Source organism: Podarcis gaigeae (genome assembly GCF_964106915.1).
Source record: "Podarcis gaigeae genome assembly, chromosome: 13".
NCBI lineage: Eukaryota > Metazoa > Chordata > Lepidosauria > Squamata > Lacertidae > Podarcis > Podarcis gaigeae.
In genome coordinates, this window is record NC_139689.1 from 550,901 (window position 1) to 572,622 (window position 21,722).

The window sequence follows — 21,722 nt, forward strand, 5'->3', positions numbered from 1 at the left end:
CTATTCTCTGGACAAACACCAGCTCCCCTGGCCTGAAAGCGAGATGAGCGCCGCTCCCCAAAGTTCCCTTTGGACATAACCGTCCAGGGGTCCGTTACTTAAAAAAATAGTGTTAGAAATTAGCCAGGTGCCAGGCGCATTTTGCTGCTGGCACGGGTCCAATTGTGACTACATGGAGATTTATGGGCTCTGCCTTAGTCCATAGTTAATACAATTTCCATTTCCACTGCGTGTGTTTCTCCTTCTTGCATACTGGGAGCAGTGAACTGTTGTAAGAGCAAAATAAAGTCCAGCAACGCAGCTGAGATAATAGAATCGTAGAATTGAAGCATTGGAAGGGACCCCGTTATGGTGACCAACTTAGGCTGAAAGTGCCCCTTGGCACCCAGCTGATATAGCTGAGTTTCTTACGCTGCTCTGTATGGCGCATCCTGAAGCATTAAAAGAGCTTCATGGAAACTAACCCTGCTGTCCTCAACACCCCATAATATGAACAAGGCTACAAAGATCACTGGAAGGCCACCTGCTTGGCATGTGGAAGGGTCCAGGCTTCACACACACACCCCGGCAGCACCTCAGGGTCAGACTAGGAACATTCCCCGTCTGGCCCCCAGAAGGGTCACGCCCCTCATTTTCAAAAGCCAAGCCAAGGAATCGGAATGTTGGAAGATTCAGGACAGATAAAATTAAATGCAAGGCAGAGTTCACCTGTGGAACTCCCCGGCACAGGACACCAGAGGGAGAGGGAGAGAGGGGGAACTGGCTTGCCAAGGGATAAAAGGGATTGAGCTGGATTCCTAGAGAGGAGAGGAAGTCAAGCGGGGGGGGGGGGACCGGGAACTCCACCTGAGGAGGAGGGGCCTTTGTCTCTCTCTTCTGCACGTGCTGCATCCATGGCGCCTCCGGGAAGCCGGTGAGTCTCTGCATTGGGGAGAAGAGGGGGGTCCCTGGGATGCAGGGGTGAGCAGGGGGACCCCCAAGTCAAGCGGCAGAGGCTCCTGCCCCCCTCTCTGCAAAGCCCAGGTGGGGGCGAGGGCACAAGATCCCTTTGGATCCCTTCGGGGAGGGAAGAAAAGGGCCTGCGAAGAAGCCCCTTCAGACCCAGGAATCCAGACGTCGTCGTGGGAAAGAAAGATTTGTACGGAAAATAGATGCAAATAATAATAGGGGAGCGTGAGCCATGCAATCAATTGAGACTGCTGGAAGAGGGCAGGGGGCAGAGAAGAGAAAGCGCTTCTTGGTGCCGTGCAGAGTCAAGCCTGTGGAACTCCCTGCTCCAGGAGGCCAGGCTGGGACCAGGGCAGGGAGGAGGAGGGGCTCTGCTTGGCTTCATCCTCCAGAGCTGAGCTCTTGTCTCCCCAGCGATGCTGCAGAATCCCAGTTGCAGGAAAGAAGCGCAAGGGGAGAGAGGGGCTCTTGCGCCCCAGTCCTGCTGGGGGGCTTCCCATTCAGGCCCCTGGGTGGCCCCTGTGAGAATCATATGAACATGGAATCGTAGAATTGGAAGGGAGCCCGAGGGTCATCTAGTCCAGTGCAGGGAGCAGGAGAGGCTCCTGGTGCCCATCAGGCTGATTCATCTCACAGAAACCGCTTCCGTTTCCTCCACTTTTGGCCTGGTCACTTCCCCCCTAGGAGGGCGAGAGGGTTTCTTCTAATTCATTCTTCCCTTTTTCTTAGAGAAAGCTCAGAGTCTGGCCTGTGGTGCAGTCCAGCCCTGGTTCCTAGCAAGACTCATCCACACTTGCTCAGGGGACCTTCTTCTTCTTCTGCTGACCGTGTGCCAATTTCATAACAGAACAATACCGTATTTTTTGCACCATAGGACGCACCGGACAATAGGACGCACCTTGTTTTAGAGGGGGGAGAACAAGGGGAAAAAATTCTTCCGCTCTCTGACCAGCGCCCCTTCAGCGAAGCGGCAGGAAGCGCTGCGCAGAGAGTGGGAAAATTTTCCCCCTCTTGTTTTCCCGCTCTAAAACAAGATGCCATTTAAGGTGCGTTCAGGTGGCTTCCTTGGAAGCCTGGAGAGCTAGAGGGGTCAGTGCGCACCGACCCCTCTCACTCTCCAGCCTTCAGGTTCCTTTCGACCTGCTCTTTGGGGCTGGCAGGGGGAAGCCCACCACCAGCCCCAAAGAGCAGGTCAGGGAGCAGCGGAGAGGCTGCTGCCATAGTCACGCGTCACTTCTCCAGCTGGGAGAGGGTCGCGGGGCTATGGCTTCTTTAGCCCCGTCCGCGCTCTCCCGGCTGGAGAGGTGACGCACGGCTATTGAGGCTCCTGCCAGAGCCGCGCGTCACCTCTCCAGCCGGGAGAGGGTTGCGGGGGCTTCTTTAGCCCCGTGTGTGCTCTCCTGACTGGAGAGGTGATGCGCGGCTATGGAGGCTCCTGCCAGAGCCGCGCGTCACCTCTCCAGCCGGGAAAGGGTCGCGGGGCTATGGTGTCTTCGCTTCATGGGACGCACACACATTTCCCCTTCATTTTTGAAGGGGAAAAAGTGCGTCCTATAGAGCGAAAAATACGGTATATTTCCTTTGCAGTCTTTGCCAGCACCTCTAAATCAGGCAGGCAGAACTTGGCCAAGGAAAAACTGGATTCCTTCCTAAAGATGGATGAGCAAGACTCAGCTGGCCCTGGAGCAGGAAGAGGTCATGCTATGGAAACTGGAGGCAGTGGGGGATTCTGGGAAAGCTCTGGGCAGAAGATCCTGGGAGAGGAGCACACCCTTTGCTCAGAGGTGCAGAGCCAGCAGTTGAGGCAGTTCTGCTATCAGGAGGCCAAAGGACCCCGAGATGTTTGCAGCCGACTCTACCACCTTTGCCACCAGTGGCTGAAGCCAGAAAGGCACACGAAAGCTGAGATGCTGGACCTGGTGATCTTGGAGCAGTTCCTGGCTGTCCTTCCAGCGGAGATGGAGAGCTGGGTGAGGGAATGCGGAGCAGAGACCAGTTCCCAGGCCGTGGCCCTGGCCGAAGGTTTCCTCCTGAGTCAGGCAGAGGAGAGGAAGCAGGCAGAGCAGCAGGTGAGAGAGACTTTCCTCTGGATGCTCCCAAGGGGCTCCAAGGAGGGAGAAGATCCCTAAATCCCATCCTTTTTCGGAAGGCTACCAGATACTAAAATTTTTGCCTCTGCCATTCCTATTCTGATTCTTTTCCCCGTCTCTGTTTTGAATCCTTGTTGCTGTTTCAGGGAAAGGATCCATTTGCTGAATTGTGTCCTGATTCCTCTGAAGTAGAGAAGTCTCTGTTGGACACCAGAGATAAGCCACTGGGTAAGAAGGAAGGAGTATTTTCTCAGTTTGGTCCCATTCTGTTGGTGTTGAAAGTAACCTAGTGGTTCTTTTGATCTTTTTGGGGAAGACACTTGAGGCCCAGAGCCCAGAGGAGCCTGATATATAATTTTGCACAATTAAATCTGAAATAGGTATAGGGGGGTATTTCTTAATCTGTAGTTAGAGATGCACTGCTTCACCTCTGAGAGAAGCATCCTGCACTCCTGTCTCCCCAAAACAAAAAAAAATTCCTTCCAGTAGCACCTTAAAGACCAACTAAGTCAGTTCTTGGTATGAGCTTTCGTGTGCATACACACTTCTTCAGATACACGCTGTCTCCCCACTTCCCTTTGTCTCTCGCAGGTGAAAGAAGGATGCCGGCAAGACCTCCTCCTCCATCTCTTCATCCTGGTGGAGGGGAAGCAGTGGCTGAAGAACCAGATCAGGTGCGGGGAAGGAGCTAGGGGGGGAAAGGGGCTGAGGGTGAGGGACAGAGGGCATTTCTGGGGGCAAATGAACCCCCTCTTGCCTTCTATCAAAGCTGCCCTTAACAAAGGCTGAAAATGCCATTAATGAAGGTTTAGGCACTGAGGATAAAGAGTAACCCCTTCACCTTAACTCTGAATGTCGCTAGTATTATTCATTATAAATTGTCTTTGGGACATCTGGGGAGTCTTTCCATCCCAGAACAACACACAGGGAGAGGGGAGAGGGATTCTTCCATTTGGCAAACTGGAACACTTGCACAGACAAATTGATCTGAATAAAACAACGTGGAGTTTATTAAAATAAGCACCAGTAATCCAAATGTGCAACAGACCAATCCAATCAGAACAACCCAGGCAGGAAGCAAAAAAGCAACGTGCAGGTAATAATCTTTATGCTGCCTAAGAGAAGGATATTTTATTTCAGAGCTCAGTTTCTTTTGAAAATGTCGCTGTTTGTTTCACGGCTGAGGAGTGGGCGTTGCTGGATCCTGCCCAGAGAGCTCTGCATAAGGAAGTCATGGAGGAGACTTGGAGGACCATGATCTCTCTGGGTAAAGTTCCCTCTTGGGTCATCATCTCTTTATTGGAATTCAACAGATATTTCTCTGGGACAAACTTCCAATATTTTGATGGCTCGCAATATTGCCACTTAGAGTGCCAGGGATTCTCTCTCTTTTTTTAAAATGAATATTTATTAGCATTTTCAAAAAAAAAAGGAAAAAACATACAAAAACAAAAACAAAAATAAACAAAAAATACAAAAAACCAAAACTTAAAAACAATTAAAAACACCTGAAAGTTCAAATACTTATTTTCTTTTAACTTGTTTCTCAGACCTCCTCACACCTCCCCTTCTTGTATTCCAATTTAAATTATTAGCTCAGCAAATCCTTGACTTACTTCTCCATTTTAACTTAATTTAATTTATTCTAACATGTTATTATTTTACTTTTCTTCTTTCTTCCATTTCCTCAATTTATATTTACAAACCTTAATTTCATTTAATTTAGACCATTTTACAAACCAATTTTAACTTCTCCAAATTTACACATCAATATTTATACCTCATTATTTTTTCTTAAACATTTTTCCTAAAGTCGACCAAAATTTCCCTTCCACGACTTTCCCAATTTCCATACTAATAGCAAAGCAAAGTAAAAACAAAACAAATTATATTTATATACCCTTTGGATTCCCAAACTCCACCCACGCTTTTCCCAGTTTCAGTCCTCAACAAAAATCCATCAGTCTCAATATACTGTTTAGCCTGGAGATCTCACGTCCGAGGCTCTCAATTCTCTCTCAGTTCCTCTCTGCCGGTCTTTTTGATAGTCCTTAATGTTAAACTCCAAATCTTGAAGAAGCTCCGGCCCAACAGGATCCATGTTTCTACCAGCCAGACCTCCATATTTAAAAGTAAAGCCTAGGGGGTACTTCAAATCTTGTTTTATACTCCTTTCAGGTCCAAATGTCCCCAGAGCTCCAACTTCCACCCCCAATTCAGGCCAGGCTCTCCACCTCAGAATTTTATTTTCCTTTTTTGTCATCATGTCAGGCCTCAAAATGCAACTCTCATTTAACTTCTGCAAAGTTTCAGCTCCTCTTCCTTTTCTTCAGGAGCAACATATGTCACCTGCTCCATATTGTCAAAGCTCTCCGCTTTCTCTATTTGTTCAGTTGGATAGTGTCAGGGGTTCAGAAGGAGAGACACAGGAGGGGGAGCAAATGGAGAGTGAGGAGGAGGAGTCCGAGGGGGGTGGAGGCAGTGACAGTGGAAAGAGTTACTCCACAAGCCTCTCCAGCGAATCGGAGGACTCACAGAAGGGAGCGCCAATGGCCAGAGCGAGGGGGGTTCCAGGGGGGGAAGCCCCAGGAGGAAGGGGCTAGCGGGGAGTCCCTGAGCAGCAGTTGGAAGTCAGGACCAGCTTCCCACCAGAGCGCAGTGGGGAGGGGGAGTCCCAGGAATCGGGACCAGTGTCCTCACCACCAGCGGGAGGAGAGGAGTCAGGTTTGGCCACGCCCACATCGGGAAGCGGGGAAACGGTCAGGAGGAAGGTTACCGGCTGGGCGCGCGCGCCAAGTTCAAATGTACAGGCGAGCGGCACAGCAGGGAGCCCGGGAAGGGAGCCAGGTCCTAAAGCCCGCCGGAAGGAAGGGCAGGACTCAGGGGGCTCAGCGTCAGAGGAGTCCAGGAAGGAGGAAACCCCAGAGGGCAGAAGGACCCAGCGAAGGAAAGAACAGCGCAGGAGGTGGAGCCGGGCTAGGATCTTAAACTGGTGTGGGAGGAGCAGTGAGTCAGAGGGGACTTAGCCGGTCTAGAGTCAAGACGTGGGGCAGCACGCCCAGAGCTTTGAAATGGAAACTAAACTTCAATAAAGACTTTTGTACATTACATCCACCGGGCGTTGGTCCTCTGTGAGCTGGGACCTAGAGGCAGTCCTGACAGATAGGCTCCTTGTTTCAAGTCCTTATCAGATTCAACAATGTTCTTTACTGCTAAGTCCAGAGTTGTAACATTTGTAGCCAAAACATCGGTTTGGCCTTGTAACTTTCCCAAGAGAACAAATGCTCTGTCCAATTCAGCCTGGATTTTCCTTCCTCCAGCCATTCCTGTAATATCACTAAACCCCTCTAGGGGGATTTTAGTTCCTTAATATTCCTTTCAGCTCAAGTCCAAAAGTCAGGTTATTTTGTATCAGCCCTTCCTTATTTTCAACAGATTATTACAAATTAAGGAACAGAAACAAGGTTCTCTTTTTCCGTCTTGACAGCTAACTTGACAGCTGTCAAACTTTTCAGTCTTTCATCAACAGGCTCTCTCGCGGGACACTCCTGGGTCCGGGGTGTGTGTGTGAAACTTCAGCTCCCAAAATTAATCTTATTATCCTTCAGCAAAAATTCTTATGATGTCAAAACTGTGAAATTAAAGTTTTTTACTAAAAAGAAAGAAAAGATTCTATCGACCTTAGCTAGCAGGTCCTTTGCTTTAAATTGTTTACAAAGGGGGGGGTGGACTTCCTTTTTAACCATTTCCCGCTCGTTCCTGATCCACCAAATTTTTATTTAAAATTCCAGTTTCCGTATTACTCACGGATTGATGTTTTAGAGTCTGAATGTTCCAAGAGAAAGTCAGCGCTCTCCGATAATGGCTTGCGGCTTCACTCTGCAGATGAAGGAGTACTCTCAGCACCGCGCCGCACCCCGTCCCCGTTCCGAAGCCTTTAAAAAGGCTCCTTCATGGATTGGGGGGGGGCGCAAATGGTGCCTGCCGAGTCACTATGCTCACAGGCTTCTGCGCCTGTGATTTTAAGAGTCACCGCGTCGCCATCGCAGCAAGACCCAGTCTCTGCAGAGCCGATTCCCTCCGGAGCTCGGAGGGAATCCGCCATTAATCAATGGCGCCAACCCGGAAGTCCAGAGTGCCAGGGATTCTCACATCCCAACAGCTCACCTTGCATGGAGGGCTATGGACTGTTTTGTCTGTGAATATGGTTCCTCCCCTTCTGCCTTTTTGCACAGGGATCAGGGTGTGGATAGGCGCGCGCGCCCAGTCGGCAACCTTCCTTTTGACCGTTCCCTCGCTCCCTGATGGAGGCGTGGTCAGCCCTAACTCATCTCTCCCTCCTGGAGGAGACGCTGGCCCTGATACCTGGGATTCTCCCCCCCCCCCACTACGCTCTGGTGGGGAAGCTGGTCCTGATCTCCAGCCGCTGCTCTGGGAGTCACCGCTGGCCCCTTGCTCCTGGCGCGTCCCCCCTGGGACCCCCCTTGCCCTGGCCATCGGCGCCCCCTTCTGTGAATCTTCCGATTCGCTGGAGAGGCTCATGGAATCTCTCGGGCCACTGTCGTCTTCTCCTATGCTGCCCTCAGATTCTTCCCCTTCGCTCTCCATTTCCTGTGCTTCTGCTCCTGAGCCGCTGACAGTGATGAATTAAAAATTAAGAATAAGGGACAACAGGACAAAATCCACACAGTGGAGAAGCCATATCAAGATTTGGAGTGTGGGGAGAACTTCAGTCAGAGCTCCCATGCCACTTCCCATCAAAGAAATCCTATTGGGAAGAAACCCTTTCAGTGCTTGGAATGTGGAAAGAGCTTCAATCACAGCTCACACCTCAAAGCCCATCAAAGAATTCATTCCGGGGAGAAACCATATCAGTGTTTGGAATGTGGAAAGTTATTTACTACAAGCAGATACTTCCGTCGACATTGGAGTATTCATAGCGTAGAGAAAGCATACCAGTGCGTGGAATGTGGAAAGAGCTTCTCCAGGAAGGAGAATCTCACTTCCCATCAGAGAGTTCATACAGGGGAGAAACCATACCAGTGCTTGGAGTGTGGGAATATCTTCAGTCAGAAGATTAGTCTTACTTGCCATCTAAGAATTCATACAGGGGAGAAACCATATCAATGTTTGGAGTGCGGAAAGAGCTTTTCCAGGAAGGACCATCTCACTTCCCATCAAAGATATCATACAGGGGAGAAACCATACCAGTGCTTGGAATGTGAGAAGTTCTTTATTACAGGAAAAGATTTACATCGACACAAGAGAATTCACAGTGGGGAGAAACCATATCAGTGCTTGGAGTGTGGGAATAGCTTCAGTGACATCTCACATCTCAAAGCCCATCAAAGAATTCATACGGGGGAGAAGCCCTATCACTGCTTTGAGTGTGGAAAGAGCTTCAGTGGGAAGACTAGTCTTACTTCCCATCAAAGAATTCATACAAAGGAGAAGCCATATCAGTGTGTGGAATGTGGGAAGAGCTTCTCCAGGAAGGATAGTTTCACTTCCCATCTAAGAATTCATACAGGGGAGAAGCCATATCAGTGCTTGGAATGTGAGAAGTGTTTTGCTTCAACAAAAAACTTATGGTGACATAGGAGAATTCACACTGGAGAGAAACAATTTCAATGCCAAGAGTATGGAAAGAGATTCACCTTCAAGGAAAATCTCACTTCCCATCAAATAATTCATACAGGAGAGAAACCATATCAGTGCTTGGAATGTGGGAAGAGCTGTAAGGAAATCTCACTTCCCATGAAATAACTCACAGCGGGGGAAATCCTGGAATTATAGAATAGTAGCTTTGGGAGGAATCTTGAGGGTCATCTAGTCTAACGAACTGCAATGCATCTTCTTGATGTTTAGTCAGAATCTCCTTTCTTGTTCTGTTCTTGTGGGGTCACATGGTTCTTCACTTCCTTTTCAATCATGAGAATAAGTGTGAGGTAGGTTAGGCTCCCCAAGGCCACCTAGTAAGCTTCATGGCCAAGGAGGGATTTGAACCCAGGTCTCCCAGGGTGTTGTCAAATCCTCTATGGAATATACTACACTGGCTCTCCTATGAGACTCTTAGAAATTGTTCATGCATTTGTGTCTGCCTAAAATTTGGGTGCCATATTCTGGTGTTTGTATTTAAAGCTGTGTACTCCGCTAGCAAAGTAATTTATGTAATAATAGTTACAGATAGGTAGCCGTGTTGGTCTGCCATAGTCAAAACAAAAAAAAATTCCAGTAGCACCTTAAAGACCAACCAAGTCAGTTCTTGGTATGAGCTTTCGTGTGCATGCACACTTCTTCAGATACACTGAAACAGAAGTTGCCAGACCCTTCTATATAGTGAGAAGGTGGGGAGGGGTATTACTCAGAAGGCTGGTGGGAATGGGTGGTTGGCAGATAGCTGTGATGAGCCTGTTGACGACTCTTAACGACTGCAATAGGTCTTACAGGGAGAAGCAAGGGGTGAAAAGGTGAAAAATGGCTTTGTCGTGTATAATGAGATAAGAATCCAATGTCTTTGTTCAGGCCAGGTTTCTCCATGGTTTTAAGTTTGGTGATAAGTTGTAATTCAGCAGCTTCTCTTTCCAGTCTATTTCTGAAATTCAGTCCAGTCGAATTCAACTTTGAGGTGTGGCTCTCAGCGCTGATTTCAGCCTGAGGGAGCCGGCGTTGGTCCAGTCAGGATTCAGGGTCAGGTGGCCAGCAGGACTAGACCGCTTCTGGCGCCACAGGACACCGTGATGAGTGCCAGAGCGCATGGAAACGCCATTTCCCTTCCTGCTGCAGTGGTACCTATTTATCTACTTGCTTTCAACCCTGCTAGGTTGGCAGGAGCTGGGACAGAGCAATGGGAGCTCAGCCTGGCACGCAGATTCGAACCTCCGACTTTACAATCGGCAAGCTCAAGAGGCTCTGTGGTTAGACTACAGCGCCACTCCATCCACGACAGCCCAACACCCCCCAAATCAGAGGGCACTCAGCAAATGAGACTGTCATAGAATCACAGAATTGTAGAGTGGGAAGGGACCCTAGCAGTCATCTAGTCCACCTCCCTGCATTGCAAGAATCACCACTAAAGCATCCATGACGCTTTAGAAATCTCCATGGAAGGAGAGTCCACCAGCCTTCGCAGGGAGGCTGTTCCATTCTTGAACACCCCTTACCCTCAGATACTTAGACGGAAGCTCCTTGAAGCCACGAGCCAATTCCCCTCCTCTCAGGTTCCTCTTTCCCCATCTCAACCATTCCTCATATGGCTTGGCTTCCAGACCCTTGATCATCTTGGCTATCCTCCTCTGCACATGTTCCAGCTTGTCAACATCCTTCCAAAATTGTTGTCCATGTGTGTCTAAAGTATTCCGTGTGTGGTCTGACCAAGCAGTATAGAATGCTACTATTGCTTCCCTGAATCTGGACATTCGACTGGCTTCCCACTTACCTTTGTCTCTTGCAGGTGATATAAGGTTGCTGGCAAGACCTCCTCATCCATCTTTTCTTGGTGGTGGAGCAGTGACTGTGGAAGCAGCTCAGGTAGGGGAAAGCAGCCTTGTGGGGAAAGAGGCGGAGGGGTGGGGCAGCCAGGGTTCCTCTGGAGTCCCAGGAATTTCTCGCCTCTTCCTCTTGGCTTCTGTCAAAACTGCCCCTTGAAGTTGTTTTAGGGCATTGGGTGAGTTCTCCACCTACACAGAACAATGCACAGAACAAAACACAAAATAAAATAATTCCATTAAGATGTTAAAAGAAGCATCCATTAAAACAGCACAGCAGGAACAGGAAGAAAAGAGCAAAATAATTTGTGGTAATATAATCATTATACTGGCTAAGAGGAGGACCTTTTTCTCTCTCTTTTAAAGAGTTCACTGTCCTTTGAAGACGTCGCTGTTCCTTTCCCAGGTGAAGAGTGGGTGTTGCTGGGTCCTGACCAGAGAGCTCTGCATAAAGGAGAATTGTGGGATCATGGCCGCTCTTGGTAAGGCTCCCTGTTGGATCTTAATATCTTTTTTGAAATTCCTTACTAATCTATCCATGTGAGGAACATCCCAGATTTTGATGGGGGTGAACAGCGCCACCTACAGCACCTGGGATTCTCACACCCCACAGCTCACCTTGAATGGAGGGCTATCCAGCTGTATAGCAAGACAATACCCAGCTATTCCTCATTCTGCTAGGTGGTGTTTGCCCAGACAAAATCCATTCCAGAAAAGAGCTAGGCTTTTGGAATCTCAGGTTCCCATATCCCTGAATGCCAGTAAACAAAGCCAGTGAACCCTGGAGTAAGATCTCATCTATCTACTTTCTGTTCTTCCTCTCTCACAAGCATTAATGAGCATTGTTCAATAATTGGGGGCTCCATTTCTTGCTGAGGCTCTAATCCATTTCTCTTTTCTCTGCAGGTGGTGATGAATTGGAAATGAAGAATAAGGGAGACCATGATGAAATTCACACAGGGGAGAAACCATATAAAAATTTGGAGTGTGCAAAGAGCTTCAGCCAAAGCTCCCATTCAACTTCCCATCAGAAGAATCCCATTGGGAAGAAACCCTACCAGTGCTTGGAATGTGGAAAGAGCTTTGGTTGGAGGGCTCACCTCACTGTCCATGAGAGAATTCATACAGGGGAGAAACCATACAAGTGTGTGCAATGTGGAAAGAGCTTCAATCAGCAGGCCAATCTCACTACCCATCAGAGAATTCATACAGGGGAGAAACCTTACCAGTGCTTGGAATGTGGAAAGAGCTTCAAGGAAAGGGCCAAGCTCACTTCCCATCAAATAATTCACACAGGGGAGAATCCTTATCATTGCTTGGAATGTGGAAAGAGCTTCAACTGGAAATATAATCTCATTTCCCATCAAAGAACCCATACAGGGGAGAAACCGTTTCAGTGCTTGGAGTGTGGAATGAGATTCAGTCACAAGGGAAGTCTCACTTCCCATGAAAGAACTCATAGCTGGGAGAGTCCACATAAATGCTTGGAATGTGGAAGGACTTTTAGTCAGGACTCCCATCTCATTTCCCATCAAATAATTCATACAATGGAGAGACCATATAAATGCTTGGAATGTGGAGAGTGTTTTAGTCAGGAGTCCTTTCTCACTTCCCATCAAAGAACTCACAGCGGGGAGAATCAGATTCCCCAAGAATCATTGAATTGTTGCATTGGATTGGATGGTGAGAGTCATCTTCTCCAATCCCCTGCAATGAAGGATTTTCAACAAAAGAGTTCATGACAGATGGCCATCCAACCTTTGCTTAAAACCCTTCCAATTCAGGAGTGTCCCACACCACCTGAACTACTTTCTTTCACAGTCGAACAGTTCCTGCTGCTAGAAAGTTCTTCCTGATGTTTAGTCAGAATCTCCTTCCTTCTACCTTAAATCCATTGGTTTGGGTCCTCCTTCCACCAGAGTAGGAGAAACCAAGTTTGCTCCATCTTCCATGGGACGGCCCTTTGCATATTGAAAGATGTGAAGGAGTGCCTGGTCCCCCAGTGAGCATCATGGCTAAGTAGGGACTTGAACCCAGGTCTGCCAAGTCGTATTCTGACACTATAACACACTAGCTCCGTCATGAGTCTCTTGGAAAGTGTGCAGGCATGTGCGTCTCTTTAAGTTTAGGCACAGTGTTCTGGTGCTTGTATTTAAAGTTGTGTACACATGGGATCAAAATAATAATAGTGCATTTAAATTACTGTTAGCTAAGGAGGCAGAAAAAGTGAGTTTCGGGGTGTTGCAGCTGAGAATTGGGAATCACGCTTGTGTAACAACAACATCAAACCAGAGCTTTGCTTAATTAAACCTATGTCCTTTCTAATGAAATCTATGTCCTTTCAAATGTGTTTGTGGGAAGGGGTTATTGTTTCTTTTATTGCATATTTTGTGTTTTTATTTTGCATCTTTATGTTGTGAAATACTCTGAGATCTTTGGATGAAAGACGTCATACAAATGTAATAGATAAATAAATAAATAGCAAAATGGTCATAAGCAATAAATAAAACATTAAAATACACAGTCACACTGGAGAATAGCCACATGAATCATGAGAAAATCTAAAATAAAGATAGAAAAACCTGTAGCAACAACAAACCTGCTAAGCCCAAGAATTTGTTCAGCGGCCCCAGCTTTTGTAGCTGGAGTCAGTCTGGACTTTCCTACATGGGAAAAGGCCTGCAAGGCAGGAGAAGGTCTTAGGACACAGCCAGGATGAGGGGGCCGGGCCTCAGGCCGGTGGAGAAAGCCTGCAAGGAAACAGTTGGAGGTTGAAATCAGTACTATAGGAATACCCTTGTAATATCCATTTTTACAATAGTAATAAAGTAAGAAAAGAAAGAAAAGAAAAAACTGGAAGATTTGAAACCATACACTTATTAGTGTATTTTTGGTCTTTGTTGGAAAACCTGTAGCAACACCAAACCTGCTAAGCCCCAGAGTTTGTTCAGTGGCCCCAGCTTTTGTAGCTGGAGTCAGTCTGGACTCTCCCAGGCCACATGGGAAAAGGCCTGCAAGGCAGGAGAAGGTCTTAGGACTCACAGCCAGGATGGTCTCTGTCCTCATCCGCGGTCTCAGCTTTGTAGCTGGAGTCTATCTGCTCATCACCTTGGACCCGGCCCCCTCAGGCTGGTGGAGAATGCCTGCAAGGAAACAGTTTGAGGTTGAACTCAGTACTAGAGGAATAACCTTGTAATACCCGTTGTTACAGTAGTAATAAAGTAATGAAGAATGAGCAGAAAAAAGTGGAAGATTTGAAAGCATACACTTATGTTAGGGTTGCCATATTTCAAAAAGTAAAAACCAGGACACCCTGAAAGCTGTTAAGCATTTTTAGGAAGACCCCAACATTGTTGTGCTTTTTTAAGGACCCCCCCCCCAATTTTATGACAATGCCAAAATAACCTGCTTTTTTATTGATTTACCTAAGATCCAAGAAAATCTGGACTTATGGCAGTCCTAACTTATCTACACCAAATTATCTTGAAATCAGTGTTTGTTTTTAATAAATCAGTTGTACTCCACCTCACACCTCATTCTTTGCTACATTGGGGGTGAAGTGTTCAGGTCAGAGTTCTGGGGTGGCAGTGGGAATAAGGGGGTGTTTGCTGAAAGGCCCATCTATGCCCCTTGAATGCAGAGGGAAGAGGGAGCAGAAGTGGGTGGGAGCAACATGGGGAGAGAAACAACATCCGTGTGGTACATTCTGAAGCGTTTTTCAAAGTGCTCCATAAAAAGAAACTTCTATAACATTCCTATAAGGTAGACCAGTAGCATACGCACACCTTTCCTTAAACTTCAGCTGCTAAAATGAGCTGTTACACTTCAGGTAAATTGATGTTCCTGTTTCTAGACTGGGTGGGGGAAAGCTCAAATCGGTTTCTGTTACTTCCCTCTCGCTCCTTTACTTAATTATGGCAGGTGTAGCAGTTCAATCCTTTTCACCCTGACCAGGTTCCTTTCCCTCAGCCTCCCTCCCTCTCAGCAATGCCCCTCCTGAGGCGTTTTCTTTTGTGCGCCAGACCCCGGGGATCCCTCGGCCCTCTTCTTTCTCTCCCCCGACTCAGCCCCTCTTCCTCTCTCCTTCTTCTCCTCAGGCCAGAGCCACTTCTCCCTCAGAGCAGCCTCTCCTCCTCCTCCCTTCCTCCCGTCTCAGCTCCAGCCTCAAAACTCCCTCAGAAAAGGCGCCTCTCATCTTCCCGCCAAAAAGGCTGGCTCCGCCCCCTGGTGGTCTGTCCGGGTAGCCAATCAGAGAGAGGCTCCAGCCCCCTGGTGGTGTTTCTGAGGGACTGCAGCCCAGACTCTGCCCGGGCTCAGCTGTTTTTCTCTCCACCTCCTCTCTCTCACACACACTGTCTGACACTGGGCCTTGAAAGTGGGGCTGCTCGGAGGGGGGCTGAGCTCTGTCTCCCCGGAGATGGAAAGGCGCCTGGGACTCATTGCTGGGGGAGAAGGGAGGGGCAGGCAGAGAAGAAGAGAGAAAAGAACCCACGGAGGAAATGGCTTCGAAAATGTTGCCGTGAGATTTGCTTCAACGAGATTTTATCGGGTTCTTTCAGCCGGGTTAAGAGGAACTGAGCTGGATTCCTAGAGAGGACCAGAAATGAAGGTGTCCAGGCCCCGCCCTCCCCAGCCCCTTCCTGTCAGAGGAGGCAGCTGTTGTCTCCTCGGAGGCGCCTTCTGCATCGAGTGAGTCTCTCTTCTTGCCTGGGGAGCTTTGGGGGGAGGGGGACCCCCCCCAAATAAGGGAGCAGAGGGTCCTCTCTGCAAAGGATCAAGGGGGTGGTCGAACTGAATTTCAGAATTCTAGGGTGAGGAGGGAACCACGAGAGTCATCTGGACCAAACATAAGCAGTGCAGGAATCTCCACTCAAAGGCTGGTCAGGATACGGATGAGCTGGACCCATGGCTGCCTTTTGGAGCCCATGGGGGGAAAGGTGGATAGAAATGCCGTGAATACAGAGAGGGAAGCCATTCCGTAACTTGGGAGTCCCCTCGCCACACAGGGACTGCAGCTGGCACACTAGTGGGATGTTGAAGTGGACACTCAAGGGACTATGTTGGATCCAGAAGTACCCCACACAGATGTTGGGGTTGTGCTGTGTCACATTATTAATTACACAGCCACCATCCTGAATTCCCAGGGCAAATTTCAGGATTAAAACACAACATTGAAAAGAGTTGCAATCACAGAAAGACGGTAGGTCCTACTTTACCTGCTTTTGAGTTCTGTCCTTTGGCCTGACCCACTTGGCCCTCAGGGCGTTTCCCAGATGAGGATCTGGCCCTCAGAACAAGGAAAAAAGGACCCCATCTCAGTAGTTTGTCTTGAGGAGGTGGGAACTCCTCACTATAGCCTGGTTTCCACGTTACACTTGGTACAAATGACTCACTTGTCACTCACCGTTCTGACTTTATTCCTTGACTGCAAACACTTGCAGGCAGGATCAACCAGGCTGATTCATTTCACTTTCCTGCACATCTGGGATGGTCACTTTCCTTCTAGGAGGGCAGGAGCATTACTTCTCCTTTTCTTTCGTAAGCAAAGCTCAAAGTCCGCCCAGTGGTGCAGTCCAGCCTTGGTTCCTAGCGAGACTCATCCTCGCTTGCTCAGGGAACATTTTTCTCCTCTTGTCCGTGTTGTGATTTTATAACAGAACAATGCTTTTCATTTGTTGGATTTTCTAGCGCCTCTAATTTGGACAAACAGAACTTGGAATAGGACCAAGGGGATCCTTCCTGTCTCTTGGAGGCTTCCTGAGAGCACAGATGGATGAGCAAGACTCAGCTGGCCCTGAAGCAGGAAGAGGCACGGCCATGGAAACGGGAAGCAGTGCAGGATTCTGGGAAGGCTCTGGGCAGAAGATCCTGCGAGAGGAGGACTCCCTTCGCTCAGAGGTGCAGAGCCAGCAATTCAGCTGGTTCTGTTACCAGGATGCTGAAGGACCCCGTGAGGTTTGCAGCCAACTCTACCACCTTTGCCACCAGTGGCTGAAGCCAGAAAGGCACACGAAAGCTGAGATGCTGGACCTGGTGATCTTGGAGCAGTTCCTGGCTGTCCTTCCAGCGGAGATGGAGAGCTGGGTGAGGGAATGCGGAGCAGAGACCAGTTCCCAGGCAGTGGCTCTGGCCGAAGGTTTCCTCCTGAGTCAGGCAGAGGAGAGAAAGCAGGCAGAGAAGCAGGTGAGAGAGACTTTCCTCTGGATGCTCCCAAGGGGCTCCAAGGAGGGAGAAGATCCCTAAATCCCATCCTTTTTCGGAAGACTACCAGATGCTGCTAAATTTTTTGCCTCTGCCATTCTGATTCTTTTCCCTGTCTCTGTTTTGAATCCTTTTTGCTGTTTCAGGGAAAGGATCTGTTTGCTGAAATGGGTCCTGATTCCTCTGAAGTAGAGAAGTCTCTGTTGGACACCAGAGATAAGCCACTGGGTAAGAAGGAAGGAGTATTTTCTCAGTTTGGTCCCATTCTGTTGGTGTTGAAAGTAACCTAGTGGTTCTTTTGATCTTTTTGGGGAAGACACTTGAGGCCCAGAGCCCAGAGGAGCCTGATATATAATTTTGCACAATTAAATCTGAAATAGGTATAGGGGGGTATTTCTTAATCTGTAGTTAGAGATGCACTGCTTCACCTCTGAGAGAAGCATCCTGCACTCTTGTCTCCCCACTTCCCTTTGTCTCTCGCAGGTGAAAGAAGGATGCCGGCAAGACCTCCTCCTCCATCTCTTCATCCTGATGGAGGGGAAGCAGTGGCTGAGGATCCGGATCAGGTACGGGGAAGGAGCAATGGGGGGGGGGGGGGAGAGACAGGGCATTTCTGAGACCAAACAAATCTCTCCCCTCCTCTTGTCACTAGAATTATTCATTATAAATTGTCTTTAGGACATCTGGATAGTCTTTCCATCCCAGAGCAACACACAGGGAGAGGAGAGAGGGATTCTTCCATTTGGCAAATTGAAAAGCTTGCACAGAGAGAATGATCGGAATAAAACAACGTGGAGTTCCACCCATTTTCACTAAGATTCTTACCCATCATTAAAGTACACTATGAAAGAACTCCATTAAAGCATTAAAATAAGTAATCCAAATGTGCAGCAGACCAATCTGATTAGAACAACCCAGGCAGGAAGCAAAAGAGCAACATGCAGGAAATAATCTTTATGCTGCCTAAGAGAAGGATATTATTCTTTCAGAACTCAGTTTCTTTTGAAGATGTCACTGTTTGTTTCACGGCTGAGGAGTGGGCGTTGCTGGATCCTGCCCAGAGAGCTCTGCATAAGGAGGTTACAGAGGAGAATCGTGGTATCCTGGCCTCTCTCAGTAAGACTCCTAGTTGCATCATGAGATCTGTTTTGCAATTCCATACATATATCTCTATTGTGAGGGAGCTCAATAGCGCTGCCTTCAGCAGCTGGGCTTCCAACACCTCCACAAGTCACCTTGAATGGAGGACTGTTTGGTCTGGGAATGTACTTCCTTAAACAGAGATCAGGCTGGTCTGAACTGCCCAAACCTTTTAAAAGGAGGCTTCATTCTTATAAAGGTAAAGGGAGCCTTTTTAAATTGCAAATCGGCTTTTCTTGGTACTGCTTTTTCTTTCCATCTTGGGCCTATACCTTTCAGGCAGCTGTTGTAGCATACATATACAGGTTTCCCCCCTCATCTTTGGGTACCTTTCCCTCCATTATACCTGAAAGGGAAGCTTCCGTTTTTTTAACAAAGATTATTTTCAGCATTTTTGTTCAACTCGTTATAAATCATTTCCCCGAAGACTTTTACTATCTTACACAAACACAACATGTCAAAACAAAAAAAATTCCTTCCAGTAGCACCTTAAAGACCAACTAAGTTAGTTCTTGGTATGAGCTTTCGTGTGCATGCACACTTCTTCAGATACACACACTTCTTCAGATACACACACAAAAGCTCATACCAAGAACTAACTTAGTTGGTCTTTAAGGTGCTACTGGAAGGAATTTTTTTTGTTTTGACTATGGCAGACCAACACGGCTACCTATCTGTAACTGAAACACAACATGTGAAAAAGGTCCTTCCTTCCCTTGACATTCCCAGCAGGCATTTGATTTGGTCTTGTACATTTTAGCTAAGTTACTAGGAGTCAAATGCCATCTATACATCATTTTCCTATAGTGTTCTTTTAACTCATAACATGCTGTAAACTTCTAATCTCCATTCCAGAATCTTTCCCAAGCTGCCATTTCAATGTTGTATCATATATCCATTGCTCAGTGTATCATCAGCAATTTGTCTTTCCAGGTCTCCTTCAAAGGTAGCCCCACATAGAGTGCATTGCAGTAGTCTAAGCGAGAGATAACTAGAGCATGCACTGCTTTGCTGAGACTATCAATGGGCAGGGAGGGTCTCATCCTGCGTACCAGGTGGAGCTGGTAGACAGCTGCCCTGGACACAGAATTAATCTGCCCCTCCATGGAAAGCTGAGAGTCCAAAATGACTCCTGCACACCTGGTCCTTCAGGGGCACAGTTAGCCCATTCAGGACCAGAGAGTCCTCCACACCCGCCTGCTTCCTTTCCCCCCAAAAGAGTACTTCTGTCTTGTCAGGATTCAACCTCAGTCTGTTAGCTGCCACCCATCCTCCAACTGCCTCCAGACACTCACACAGGACCTTCACTGCCTTCACTGGTTCTGATTTGAAAGAGAGGTAGCATACTGCTGAACACCCAGCCCCACCCCCCTGATGATCTCTCCCATCGGCTGCATGTAGATGTTGAAAATCCATATCTCTTTTTGTTGCAGGTGGTGATGAATTACAAATTAAGAACCAGCGAATCCATGACAAAATCCACAAAGTGGAGAACCCTTATCAATATGTAGAGTGTGGAGAGAGCTCTCATTCCTTATCCCATCCAAGAATTCCCACTGGGAAGAAAAAGCATCAGTGCTTGGAATGTGGGAAGAGCTTCAGTCGCAGCTCTTATCTCACGGTCCATCAAAGATTTCATAAAGGAGAGAAACCTTATCAGTGCTTGGAATGTGGGAAGAGCTTCAGTACAAAGGCCAATGTCACTTCCCATCAAAGAATTCATACAAGGGAGAAACCCTACGAGTGCTTGCACTGTGGGAAGAGCTTCAGTGGGAGCACCCATCTCACTATCCATGAGAGAATTCATACAAGGGAGAAACCATATCAGTGCTTGGAATGTGGAAAGCGCTTCAGTCAGAGGTCCCATCTCACTACCCATCAAATAATTCATACAGGGGAGAAACCGTTTCAGTGCTTGGAATGCGGGAAGAGCTTCAGTTCGAAGGCCTATGTCACTTCCCATCAAAAAATCCATACAAGGCAGAAACCCTATCAGTGTTTGGAATGTGGAAAGGGCTTCAATCGGAATATTGATCTCACTTCTCATCAAAGAATTCATACAGGGGAGAAACCATATCAGTGTTTGGAATGTGGAGAGAGCTTCAGTTGGAAGATATATTTGTCTTACCATCAAAGAATTCATAGAGGGAAGAAACCCTAATAATGCTTGGAATGTGGAAAGATCTTCACCCACAAGAAAAGTCTCACTTCCCACCAATAATTAATACAGGGCAGAAACTACATCAGTCCTTAGAATGCACGATGGGCTTTACTGCAAGAAGAGCGCTTCTGTGACATCAGAGAATTCACAATGGGGGAAAACCATTTCAATGCCAAGAGTGCGGAAAGAGCTTCACCTTGAAGCAAACACTCACTTTCCATTAAAGAATTCATACGACAGAGAAACTCTAATAGTGCTTGAAATGTGGAAAAAGCTTCATCTTGATTGAAAGTTTCACTTCCCATCAAATAACTTGCAGCAGGGAATGTAATAGAATTATAAGATTGTAGTGTTGGAAGGGATGCTGAGGATCATCTGCTAGGGAGGGGGAGGGGCCAGTTTGGAATGCTGGGGGTGAGAGGTGATTGGCGGGGAATTCGAAAGGATGGCCTTAGACAGATTTAATATTCATTGTCCTTTTAAATGCAATTATGGGAGGGGAATTATTGGTTTGCTTCATTTTTTCTGGTTTCTATTCTTTATTCTGTATTTTATTTTGTATTTTAATGCTGGAAACCCTCCTGAGATTTTTGGTTGAGGGCGATATATCAGTTTAATAGATTGTATATAAGAACGTGGTCAAACATCAAAAAATACACAACCAAACCCAGCAATTTCCACACAAATCACAGCAACGACTTAAAACAGATGCAAACAACCCCAGCTGCACATCCCTGTGGTCAGATGGGAAAAGGCCTGCAAGGCAGGGAGCAGGTCTTCCGGGACTCAAAGCAGCCAAGGTGGTCTCTGGCCTCTTCAGGTGCGAGAGCGAGAGGGAATTGTCAGCCAGGGTTGGTTAGATCAGGAGGAGAGGAACAGCCTCAGAATGCCCATTGTTACACTAGTAATAAAGGAATGGAAAAAGGAACAGGAACACTTGAAATGATATGTACACAAACTTAGCCTTGCATATTTTCTAATAAATTGATTGTATTCCACCAAAGTCCTCATTCTTTGCTACTTTTTTTTTCTTTTTTAAAAAACAAAGTTCTGTTAAGCAATTGGTGAATCTGCAAAGTAACTGCTAGGCTAAGCTGACTATTCTCTGGACAAACACCAGCTCCCCTGGCCTGAAAGCGAGATGAGCGCCGCTCCCCAAAGTTCCCTTTGGACATAACCGTCCAGGGGTCCGTTACTTAAAAAAATAGTGTTAGAAATTAGCCAGGTGCCAGGCGCATTTTGCTGCTGGCACGGGTCCAATTGTGACTACATGGAGATTTATGGGCTCTGCCTTAGTCCATAGTTAATACAATTTCCATTTCCACTGCGTGTGTTTCTCCTCATTGCATACTGGGAGCAGTGAACTGTTGTAAGAGCAAACTAAAGTCCAGCAACGCAGTTATAATGGTGAAGTACTATGTCTTCCCTTGATCTGGACACTGGACTTCTGTGGACGCTGCCTAGAATAGCATTTGCTTTTTCTCAGCTGCATCACACTGTGAACTCATGTTGAGCTCCTGGTCCACCAAGACCCCTTGATCTTTTTCACATGCACTACTAGTAAGGCAGGTGTCCCCCATCCTATATTTGTGCATCTGGTTCTTCCTGCCTAAGTTCAGGACCTGACCTTTTTCCCTATGGAAATTCATTATGTTAGCTTGCTCCCAGTTCTCCAATCTGTAAATGGTAATCTGT

General features: G+C 47.3%; 3 protein-coding genes across 4 annotated transcripts in view; 2 read left to right on the forward strand and 1 right to left on the reverse strand.

The window, feature by feature from the left end:
• Window positions 1-14,573, reverse strand: part of LOC310828804 (uncharacterized protein) — a 115,117-nt gene extending 100,544 nt beyond the window's left edge. The window contains exon 1 of the mRNA XM_083706687.1: window positions 14,311-14,573. The gene's annotated coding sequence lies outside the window, so the exon portion shown is untranslated. The remainder of the gene's footprint in view (window positions 1-14,310) is intronic.
• On the forward strand, window positions 874-20,951 carry LOC310828872 (zinc finger protein with KRAB and SCAN domains 3-like). The gene is made up of 6 exons (XM_083706835.1): window positions 874-913; window positions 2,536-3,017; window positions 3,185-3,266; window positions 3,630-3,712; window positions 17,716-17,842; window positions 19,300-20,951. The coding sequence occupies exons 2-6, from the start codon at window positions 2,604-2,606 to the stop codon at window positions 20,025-20,027; spliced, it is 1,434 nt and encodes a 477-aa protein (XP_083562961.1). The 5' UTR covers window positions 874-913; window positions 2,536-2,603; the 3' UTR covers window positions 20,028-20,951.
• Window positions 10,068-12,871, forward strand: LOC310828981 (uncharacterized protein). Of its 2 annotated transcripts, none has more exons than XM_083707107.1 (3): window positions 10,068-10,568; window positions 10,892-11,007; window positions 11,432-12,871. In XM_083707107.1, exons 2-3 carry the CDS (start codon window positions 10,995-10,997, stop codon window positions 12,265-12,267), a joined length of 849 nt encoding a protein of 282 aa, XP_083563233.1. In that variant the 5' UTR covers window positions 10,068-10,568; window positions 10,892-10,994; the 3' UTR covers window positions 12,268-12,871. The 2 variants fall into 2 exon arrangements, with proteins under 2 accessions (XP_083563233.1, XP_083563232.1); XM_083707106.1 differs by lacking the exon at window positions 10,068-10,568 and adding an exon at window positions 11,207-11,311 and having other exon boundaries at window positions 10,893-11,007.
• Window positions 20,952-21,722: the final 771 nt, after the last annotated feature.